The 11748-nt window shown below is 38.0% G+C and overlaps 2 protein-coding genes across 2 annotated transcripts; both read right to left on the reverse strand.

Annotated features, from left to right (window-relative positions):
- Window positions 1–2160: 2160 nt before the first annotated feature.
- Window positions 2161–4022, reverse strand: LOC116803491. The gene is made up of 2 exons (XM_032727185.1): window positions 3398–4022; window positions 2161–2231 (listed from the first exon to the last, which is right to left on the reverse strand). The coding sequence occupies exons 1-2, from the start codon at window positions 3954–3956 to the stop codon at window positions 2167–2169; spliced, it is 624 nt and encodes a 207-aa protein (XP_032583076.1). The 5' UTR covers window positions 3957–4022; the 3' UTR covers window positions 2161–2166.
- Window positions 4023–8399: 4377 nt separating this feature from the next.
- LOC116803492 lies at window positions 8400–10184 on the reverse strand. Its single transcript, XM_032727187.1, has 2 exons — window positions 9637–10184; window positions 8400–8470 (listed from the first exon to the last, which is right to left on the reverse strand). The coding sequence occupies exons 1-2, from the start codon at window positions 10127–10129 to the stop codon at window positions 8406–8408; spliced, it is 558 nt and encodes a 185-aa protein (XP_032583078.1). The 5' UTR covers window positions 10130–10184; the 3' UTR covers window positions 8400–8405.
- Between the last annotated feature and the right edge of the window lie 1564 nt (window positions 10185–11748).

Raw genomic sequence — 11748 nt, forward strand, 5'->3', positions numbered from 1 at the left:
TCCCTAAGTGACCTAATTCATTGTGATATTTATATGACGGAGCGTAGATTTAATCCAAATTGTGAAGCGTGTCCCTGTAGTTTTCCTCTTATTGATTCTTGCCGCTGCGTGTGTGTGCTTTTCCTCGTTCTCTTCTCGATAGACACGCACGGCCACACACTATTAGGGCCACACTCGATCTCAATGTTATTGAAATCTCACAATCGATTACAACTCGTCCTATCGATAAGTCTCGTGAACAGTTGACCATCGATAGGGCGCCTATTTCAAAATATCATTCCCTTCTCCGACACGGTCATTCTGATAAATTACACGCCCTCGTGTATGAGCTACCCTCTGCAATAAATCAACCTTCAACCTTCAGTTGTACTCTTAATGTGACAATCTTATTCATTAACGACTTTGAATTTTTTTTAACTTAATCTTTAACATTCATTATTCATTTCTTAGAATTCTTCAATTTCTTGACTATTTCGTTCATTTAAGCAATTTCTTTTCAAATCAAAATTTTATTAATTTTCCTTCTTTCATCTCGTCTTTACTTATTCTATTTTCTCATTTTCTTTTCTCATTTTTGTCTCTTATTTTCTTCTCTCATTTTCTTTTCTCATTTTCGTCTCTTATTTTCTTCTCTCATTTTCTTTTCTCATTTTCGTCTCTTATTTTCTTCTCTCATTTTCGTCTCTTATTTTCTTCTCTCATTTTCTTTCTAACAACATTATCATTTTACCACTCAGGGTCAGGTACCGCCACGTAGCCATCGATAAACTGTGTACTTCCATACACCTTCGTCCAACTGTCTCTTTCAACAGTTTCCATTTCATATCTTTCAACAACTTCACTTACTGTCTCTTTCAACCGTTTCCATACCATTTCTTTCAACAACTTCTCTTACTGTCTCTTTCAACAGTTTACATATCATCTCTTTCATCAACATCACTACTGTCTCTTTCAACAGTTTCACCTGGCGGACTAACATCGATCTCCAGCTCGCTTGGCACCTGCCCATCTGGCAATCTTCTTAATCTCTCATGCGCATACTTATACCGCCTATTACTTTTTAAACTCTTTAAAGTATATCTGTCATTATCCAATACCTCAATAATCTCAAATGGTCCTCTATATTTAGCTTCTAACTTAGTCTGGTTTCTCTCACTATTATTTAGCAACACAAAATCTCCAACACTGAATTTTACTATCTTAGCTCTGCCTTTATCAAGTCTTTTCTTCTCATACTTTCTCCTGATCTTTCTATATTCTCTAAAGCTTGGGTTCTTATCTTAGTCAGATCTACTTCAGTTTCTGGTTTCTGTTTCTGGAACAAGGCCTAAAGGTCGAGCAACCTTTCCCATTAATAATTCTAATGGACTCGCTTTTGTTATCTTATTAGCAGTACAATTAATAGCTAATTGCACGTCACCCAATGCCTCTTGCCACGATCGAGAACTCATTTCAACAGCTGTTAATAATGGCCATTACCTCGGCTTGCTCCTGTTGCTATCAAATGTAATTTTATCTTTTGTGAAGAGCAAAATTCAACGAACTTAGCACCTGTAAAACTTCTTCCCTGATCAGCCACAATACGAATAGGGACTCCGAACAACGAAATTGCTGATTTTAACGCCATTACACAGCTTTCTGCACTTAATGTGAACGTGTGGTAGAGATAAACATACTTGGTAAATGCATCTATCTGTACAATAACATATTCTTTACGATCGCTTTTACCACTAAGCTTGCCTGATATGTCTATGTGAACAGTATGCCACGGAATGTTTACTTTGGGAATAGGATGTAATTCCATTTGTAATTTTCCAGAAGATGATTTGGACACTCGGCAGGTTATACAATTTTCAACAAATCTTCGAACGTATTTGACCATGCCCTCAAACCAATAGTAATGGTAAACCTTGTCAAGTGTTTTCTCCCAGCCCAGATGCATTATGGATTCATGTACTTGGTTAATAACTGACCATCTAAATCCACGAGGCACCACTGGCAAACATAGGGTCTTGCCATTTCTTTGTATGATTCTATACAAAACTCCAGCTCTCAAATCATATGTCTTAGCCAAATCGAATGGACATTCATCATTGTTCAGCTTGGCAACGATTTCTACGATATCTTTCTGTTGCTCTGCACAAATCCAATCCTCAGATACTTCAGTTAAGTCGATTCGCTTTTCAACAACTTTCGCATATTCAGGGGAATTTTCCGGAGGAAGTGGATTTCTGGAAAAGAAATATTGCGGGTCAAAGATAATCAAAACTGGTTTATTAGTAAGAATGTGAATAATTTTTCTACGAATTTCCTCATGTTCTATATTCCACTCAAATTTTTTTTTCTCTGAGGTGAGAAAATATAAAGGCTTCATTAGCTGTGAAAATCCTGGAACAAACTGACGAAAGTACGATGCTAACCCAATGAACTGTCTCAATGTTGTCACTGACCTAGGAGGTGGCAAGGCATTCAAAGATTCTACTTTGCGAGTATTTGGACTAATCTCACCTGCTCGTACTTCGAATCCTAAATATTGGACAGAAGTCCTCAGAAAGAAGCATTTTTCAACATTGAATGAAAATCCTGCCTTTGATAAAATATCCAAAACAATCTTTAACTTTTCGAGTGCCGTTTCCTTGGTTGGAGCTACAATCATTATGTCGTCCATATACACAATGACATACGAATAAGCGACCTCGCTTAATGCCTTTATAACTGCTCTTTGAAAGACTGATGGCGCATTCTTAAGTCCAAATGGCATCGACAGGAACTCATATTGGCCGTCAGGGGTGACAAATGCCGTGTACTCGACAGAGTTCGGATGCATAGGAACCTGATAATAGCCACTTGCCATGTCCAAGCAGGTAAAGAACTTTGCACCACGCAACCTGGCTATCTGATCAGATATTAAAGGCAACGGAAACTTGTCAGCTACTGTATTCGAATTCAATTCTCTATAATCCACACAAAGCCTAGCTGATCCATTCTTCTTCTTCACCAATAGAACAGGGCTCGCAAAAGGGGAGCTACTCGGTCTGATAACTTTGCAATTTAATAATTCTTGAACTTTGTTTCGAACCACATCTCTCTCACTGGGGCTCAATCTATATGGTCTTCTCTGTACCGTTTTTGTCTCATCAATCAATCGAATTTTCATTTCTCCCGAATTTACGCGAGTCTGAGGCGTTCCCTGTATAAAAGAATCTGAGTAGGATTTCAACAATGTTGTTATCGATTTGAATTGTACTGCAAACATTTGCATTTCCAATACCTTTCAGGCTTACTACGTTATTTATTATTTTACCGCTTATGTTTTTAGCAAAACTCTCTTTAATCAAAGAGCACTCTGCTCCAGAGTCAAAGATAATTGGAAAGTTCTCACCTCGTAGCAGCATACTTGTCTTTGGTTCATCCACCACGCACAGCTCAGCTCTCTTCTCGTTCCGAAATCCAGCTCCACCACTTGCCATATTTTTGGGGCATTGTGAAGCTATATGACCTTGCTCCTGGCAGCGATAGCAAGTTATACTGCCTTTAGAATGCTGCTGAAATGATTGGCTTCCTCGGTGATCCTGTCTCGACATGCCAGCGCTCTGCTTCCTGTTTCGGCAGTCAATCATCTTGTGCCCCATTTTACCACAAAGATGGCACTTCAAGGGCGCGAACTTAGCTCGCTTTCCTCCAGATTCCTTATTTCCAGAATGATGTGTGCGCCTGTCAAAAGCGAAGACCTGCAACTCAGCCTGTAGGTCGCGTCTATTCTTGATCTCGGCAGTGTAGGCAATTCTTTGTAATCGGCGATAAAAGTTGGCCAAATGTCCCAAAACCACTGACACAGCAATCCTCTCGGTATCCAAGCCCTTCCATTTGCAAACGAGTGACGTCACCATGCGACTAGCATATATGGCAAGGCATTCACGGTTGCCTGGGCGACTGTTCAGTAACTGTAAAAACATGGCGTCTGGCGTCTCTGCATTTGCATAGCGTTGTTGGAATAACTGCTTAAATTCCAACCATGTCACACCAGCATATAGCACACTTCTGACAGCCATTGGGACGCACTTCCTTCCAGCGATTTTGTTAAGCCCAATATTAATGCACTGCCTTCCAGAGGTTTTTCAGCCACAATAATATCAACCGTAGAGCACCATTGAGTAGCGTCGGCGCCTGGAATGCTGCGTGTGTGTGCTTTTCCTCGTTCTCTTCTCGATAGACACGCACGGCCACACACTATCAGGGCCACACTCGATCTCAATGTTATTGAAATCTCACAATCGATTACAACTCGTCCTATCGATAAGTCTCGTGAACAGTTGATTATCGATAGGGCGCCTATTTCAAAATATCATTCCCTTCTCCGACATATATAAAATTTTTTCTTCCATTTCTTCTGGTACACAAAACAACAATCTTCCACCATTTGCCTTCCTATAAAGTACACCATTTCTAATTTCAAATATTTTATCTTCCGTTTTCTCTAACTTTTCCTAATATCTTTCAACTTTTCATCTTTTGCTTGACAAATAATTAAATTATCTTCAAAACTATTAGTTTCTATCACTAATATGTTCGTATTTCTGCTATTTATTCGTATTTCTATTTCGTACTCTAATAGTTCTAATGCCCACCTTGCAATCCTAGGATTTAATTCTACTCTATTTAACGTTAGAGTTAATGCAACAATTTTAAATCTCTTTCCCTGTACATAGATTCTAAATCTTCTTAATGCATACAGGATGGCCAATGTTTCAAGTTCAAAACTATGATATTTGGCCTCATCCTTTGTTGTGGCTTTCGAGTAATAAAATATAGGGTGACATTTCATATCCTCTTTCTTTTGCAATAACACTGCACCAAAGCCTTGTGCACTTGCATCTGTATGTAACTCTATTTCATCCTTATAACAATAAACCCCTAACACTGGAGCTTCCACTAACTTTTTCTTAAGTGTCTCAAAACATTCTAACTCTTTTTTTCAAACGAAAATTCTTTGTCTTTCTTCAATTGCAATCGTTGAAAAACCCTTAATGAATCTTCTAAAATATGAACACAATCCTAAAAAGCTTCTGACATCATACACCTTATCTGATACTGGAAAATCTCTAATTGCTTCTATTCCCTTGTCATTGGCCTGTATTCCCTTACTTGTTATTAAAAATCCTAAATATTGTACACTCGATTGCAGAAACTCACATTTATTCATTCTCAGCCCTAATTTGTTCCTCGTCAACCTGTCAAAAACTTCCCTAAGTACTTCCATATGTTCCTTAATTCCTTTGCTAGCTATCGTAATGTCATCCATATAGTAAAAGTGTTGTTTTATTTTTGAGTCGAACTAATGTCCCGTCAGTTGACTAAGGACAACGCCAAGAAATAAAAAAATAGTTTTTAGGAGAAATAGTTTCACGACTTTATTCTTTGGATCTCAGCTTAAGACTAAAAATCAAATGCAAATTGGATTGAGGAGAAGCCTCAGTATTTGAACAATATTTGTATTTCGGGAGAGCCTCGCTCTTGTGTTCTTAAGATTAGGAAGTGTTGAAAGAGGGCAGTCAAATCTGCTTAGGTCAGGCTTTGAACAATATTTGTATTTCGGGAGAGCCTCGCTCTTGGGTTCTTAAGATTAGGAAGTGTTGAAAGAGGGCAGTCAAATCTGCTTAGGTCAGGCTTTAGGGTGTTTACAAGAACGGCTGCGCTGCCAAAGATAAACGAATGCTGCGCAGCTGAGATACATTATGGAAAATTACTAGAGTGCATTACTGTTTTCTTTGAAATAATAGAAGTGGCTGGTTTGGACCACCCAAATACGTCACTCCCCTTCCCTTAAAGAGAAGCCTATACTTGGGCTGGGATTGATGGATATATTGTGGGAAATGGAGTTTCTTCTATTTCTGTTTGTTGTGGTGTGTTTTGATTTTGATTTTTACTTATTTTAAGTTTTGCATACAGCATCATAAATGGTTTAAATGATACATATCTTAAATATAAGTACAACAAAATTAGTGCAATTATTACAATGATCATTCGTATGTAAAGTGTAATATTGTTCTCTGAAATCATCTCAACAATGTCGTTGTGTTTTACAATTTTTATTTTTGTTATATTAAGTGGTGTGTATAGTGGTGTCAAATCTATTTCTGGTTTTAACAGATTTTCACTTAAAATTATACTATTGATTTCTATTTTGCATTGCGTTCCTCTTATCATTTTGTTTCCTTCTATTTTTATTTTATTAATTGAATTTTGGCAATTTTGGTTAAGAATTGTTTGGGTTAAGTTCCAGGTTACAATTGTGTTTGATTCTATGTATTTTATTATTTCGTTCGTGTGTACTGGCTTAAAATTACAAATTGGATTTAAGTGTTTAATAATATTGGTGACACATTCATTTTTTACTTCTTTATTTTCGGTATTATATACTTTATTTTCTTTTTCAAAATATGATTGCATGTCTGTGTAATCTAGCTGATAGCCGTTGGAGTCTGGGTAAGGGACTATTTTAATTGTGTTTATTAGTGAAAGGTAAATGGGTATGTGGGATATGATTAATACTTGGTTATCATTGTAGTTAATCCAAGTGGATGTTTTAATGTTTAAAATGTTTTGGCTGTTCACATTTTCAAGTTTGTCGTAGTTTAGTAATTTGGGGTTAAACAGTCCAAGTCTGGAAAGCTGCATAGCCATTTCCAAATCTTCTACGTATTCCGTAAACTGCATTAGTTCGAACAAAAGACTGTCAATGATGGTGTGGTTATTTTCATAATTTTGTATCTTTCGCATTCCGTCGTTTATCAATCGTATGGCGTCGTTGAGTTCATGTAATTTTACTGAGTTATGGGCGTTGATTGTCTCTTATTTTCTTCTCTCATTTTCGTCTCTTATTTTCTTCTCTCATTTTCTTTCTAACAACATTATCATTTTACCACTCAGGGTCAGGTACCGCCACGTAGCCATCGATAAACTGTGTACTTCCATACACCTTCCGCCAACTGTCTCTTTCAACAGTTTCCATTTCATATCTTTCAACAACTTCACTTACTGTCTCTTTCAACCGTTTCCATACCATTTCCTTCAACAACTTCTCTTACTGTCTCTTTCAACAGTTTACATATCATCTCTTTCATCAACATCACTACTGTCTCTTTCAACAGTTTACATTTCATCTCTTTCATCAACATCACTACTGTCTCTTTCAACAGTTTCACCTGGCGGACTAACATCGATCTCCAGCTCGCTTGGCACCTGCCCATCTGGCAATCTTCTTAATCTCTCATGCGCATACTTATACCGCCTATTACTTTTCAAACTCTTTAAAGTATATCTGTCATTATCCAATACCTCAATAATCTCAAATGGTCCTCTATATTTAGCTTCTAACTTAGTCTGGTTTCTCTCACTATTATTTAGCAACACAAAATCTCCAACACTGAATTTTACTATCTTAGCTCTGCCTTTATCAAGTCTTTTCTTCTCATACTTTCCTGATCTTTCTATATTCTCTAAAGCTTGGGTTCTTATCTTAGTCAGATCTATTTCAGTTTCTGGTTTCTGTTTCTGGAACAAGGCCTAAAGGTCGAGCAACCTTTCCCATTAATAATTCTAATGGACTCGCTTTTGTTATCTTATTAGCAGTACAATTAATAGCTAATTGCACGTCACCCAATGCCTCTTGCCACGATCGAGAACTCATTTCAACAGCTGTTAATAATGGCCATTACCTCGGCTTGCTCCTGTTGCTATCAAATGTAATTTTATCTTTTGTGAAGAGCAAAATTCAACGAACTTAGCACCTGTAAAACTTCTTCCCTGATCAGCCACAATACGAATAGGGACTCCGAACAACGAAATTGCTGATTTTAACGCCATTACACAGCTTTCTGCACTTAATGTGAACGTGTGGTAGAGATAAACATACTTGGTAAATGCATCTATCTCTACAATAACATATTCTTTACGATCGCTTTTACCACTAAGCTTGCCTGATATGTCTATGTGAACAGTATGCCACGGAATGTTTACTTTGGGAATAGGATGTAATTCCATTTGTAATTTTCCAGAAGATGATTTGGACACTCGGCAGGTTATACAATTTTCAACAAATCTTCGAACGTATTTGACCATGCCCTCAAACCAATAGTAATCGTAAACCTTGTCAAGTTTTTTCTCCCAGCCCAGATGCATTATGGATTCATGTACTTGGTTAATAACTGACCATCTAAATCCACGAGGCACCACTGGCAAACATAGGGTCTTGCCATTTCTTTGTATGATTCTATACAAAACTCCAGCTCTCAAATCATATGTCTTAGCCAAATCGAATGGACATTCATCATTGTTCAGCTTGGCAACGATTTCTACGATATCTTTCTGTTGCTCTGCACAAATCCAATCCTCAGATACTTCAGTTAAGTCGATTCGCTTTTCAACAACTTTCGCATATTCAGGGGAATTTTCCGGAGGAAGTGGATTTCTGGAAAAGAAATATTGCGGGTCAAAGATAATCAAAACTGGTTTATTAGTAAGAATGTGAATAATTTTTCTACGAATTTCCTCATGTTCTATATTCCACTCAAATTTTTTTTTCTCTGAGGTGAGAAAATATAAAGGCTTCATTAGCTGTGAAAATCCTGGAACAAACTGACGAAAGTACGATGCTAACCCAATGAACTGTCTCAATGTTGTCACTGACCTAGGAGGTGGCAAGGCATTCAAAGATTCTACTTTGCGAGTATTTGGACTAATCTCACCTGCTCGTACTTCGAATCCTAAATATTGGACAGAAGTCCTCAGAAAGAAGCATTTTTCAACATTGAATGAAAATCCTGCCTTTGATAAAATATCCAAAACAATCTTTAACCTTTCGAGTGCCGTTTCCTTGGTTGGAGCTACAATCATTATGTCGTCCATATACACAATGACATACGAATAAGCGACCTCGCTTAATGCCTTTATAACTGCTCTTTGAAAGACTGATGGCGCATTCTTAAGTCCAAATGGCATCGACAGGAACTCATATTGGCCGTCAGGGGTGACAAATGCCGTGTACTCGACAGAGTTCGGATGCATAGGAACCTGATAATAGCCACTTGCCATGTCCAAGCAGGTAAAGAACTTTGCACCACGCAACCTGGCTATCTGATCAGATATTAAAGGCAACGGAAACTTGTCAGCTACTGTATTCGAATTCAATTCTCTATAATCCACACAAAGCCTAGCTGATCCATACTTTTTCTTCACCAATAGAACAGAGCTCGCAAAAGGGGAGCTACTCGGTCTGATAACTTTGCAATCTAATAATTCTTGAACTTTGTTTCGAACCACATCTCTCTCACTGGGGCTCAATCTATATGGTCTTCTCTGTACCGTTTTTGTCTCATCAATCAATCGAATTTTCATTTCTCCCGAATTTACGCGAGTCTGAGGCGTTCCCTGTATAAAAGAATCTGAGTAGGATTTCAACAATGTTGTTATCGATTTGAATTGTACTGCAAACATTTGCATTTCCAATACCTTTCAGGCTTACTACGTTATTTATTATTTTACCGCTTATGTTTTTAGCAAAACTCTCTTTAATCAAAGAGCACTCTGCTCCAGAGTCAAAGATTATTGGAAAGTTCTCACCTCGTAGCAGCATACTTGTCTTTGGTTCATCCACCACGCACAGCTCAGCTCTCTTCTCGTTCCGAAATCCAGCTCCACCACTTGCCATATTTTTGGGGCATTGTGAAGCTATATGACCTTGCTCCTGGCAGCGATAGCAAGTTATACTGCCTTTAGAATGCTGCTGAAATGATTGGCTTCCTCGGTGATCCTGTCTCGACATGCCAGCGCTCTGCTTCCTGTTTCGGCAGTCAATCATCTTGTGCCCCATTTTACCACAAAGATGGCACTTCAAGGGCGCGAACTTAGCTCGCTTTCCTCCAGATTCCTTATTTCCAGAATGATGTGTGCGCCTGTCAAAAGCGAAGACCTGCAACTCAGCCTGTAGGTCGCGTCTATTCTTGATCTCGGCAGTGTAGGCAATTCTTTGTAATCGGCGATAAAAGTTGGCCAAATGTCCCAAAACCACTGACACAGCAATCCTCTCGGTATCCAAGCCCTTCCATTTGCAAACGAGTGACGTCACCATGCGACTAGCATATATGGCAAGGCATTCACGGTTGCCTGGGCGACTGTTCAGTAACTGTAAAAACATGGAGTCTGGCGTCTCTGCATTTGCATAGCGTTGTTGGAATAACTGCTTAAATTCCAACCATGTCACACCAGCATAGCACACTTCTGACAGCCATTGGGACGCACTTCCTTCCAGCGATTTTGTTAAGCCCAATATTAATGCACTGCCTTCCAGAGGTTTTTCAGCCACAATAATATCAACCGTAGAGCACCATTGAGTAGCGTCGGCGCCTGGAATGTTGCGTGTGTGTGCTTTTCCTCGTTCTCTTCTCGATAGACACGCACGGCCACACACTATCAGGGCCACACTCGATCTCAATGTTATTGAAATCTCACAATCGATTAGAACTCGTCCTATCGATAAGTCTCGTGAACAGTTGACCATCGATAGGGCGCCTATTTCAAAATATCATTCCCTTCTCCGACATATATAAAATTTTTTCTTCCATTTCTTCTGGTACACAAAACAACAATCTTCCACCATTTGCCTTCCTATAAAGTACACCATTTCTCATTTCAAATATTTTATCTTCCGTTTTCTCTAACTTTTGCCTAATATCTTTCAACTTTTCATCTTTTGCTGGACAAATAATTAAATTATCTTCAAAACTATTAGTTTCTATCACTAATATGTTCGTATTTCTGCTATTTATTCGTAATTCTATTTCGTACTCTAATAGTTCTAATGCCCTCCTTGCAATCCTAGGATTTAATTCTACTCTATTTAACGTTAGAGTTAATGCAACAATTTTAAATCTCTTTCCCTGTATATAGATTCTAAATCTTCTGAATGCATACAGGATGGCCAATGTTTCAAGTTCAAAACTATGATATTTGGCCTCATCCTTTGTTGTGGCTTTCGAGTAGTAAAATATAGGGTGACATTTCATATCCTCTTTCTTTTGCAATAACACTGCACCAAAGCCTTGTGCACTTGCATCTGTATGTAACTCTATTTCATCCTTATAACAATAAACCCCTAACACTGGAGCTTCCACTAACTTTTTCTTAAGTGTCTCAAAACATTCTAACTCTTTTTTTTCAAACGAAAATTCTTTGTCTTTCTTCAATAAGTCATATAAAGGTTTTGCAATCGTTGAAAACCCCTTAATGAATCTTCTAAAATATGAACACAATCCTAAAAAGCTTCTGACATCATGCACCTTATCTGGTACTGGAAAATCTCTAATTGCTTCTATTCCCTTGTCATTGGCCTGTATTCCCTTACTTGTTATTAAAAATCCTAAATATTGTACACTCGATTGCAGAAACTCACATTTATCCATTCTCAGCTCTAATTTGTTCCTCGTCAACCTGTCAAAAACTTCCCTAAGTGCTTCCATATGTTCCTTAATTCCTTTGCTAGCTATCGTAATGTCATCCATATAGTAAAAGTGTTGTTTTATTTTTGAGTCGAACTAATGTCCCGTCAGTTGACTAAGGACAACGCCAAGAAATAAAAAAATAGTTTTTAGGAGAAATAGTTTCACGACTTTATTCTTTGGATCTCAGCTTAAGACTAAAAATCAAATGCAAATTGGATTGAGGAGAAGCCTCAGTATTTGAACAATATTT

Source organism: Drosophila sechellia, unplaced genomic scaffold (assembly GCF_004382195.2).
Source record: "Drosophila sechellia strain sech25 unplaced genomic scaffold, ASM438219v1 Y_42, whole genome shotgun sequence".
Classification (NCBI taxonomy): domain Eukaryota; kingdom Metazoa; phylum Arthropoda; class Insecta; order Diptera; family Drosophilidae; genus Drosophila; species Drosophila sechellia.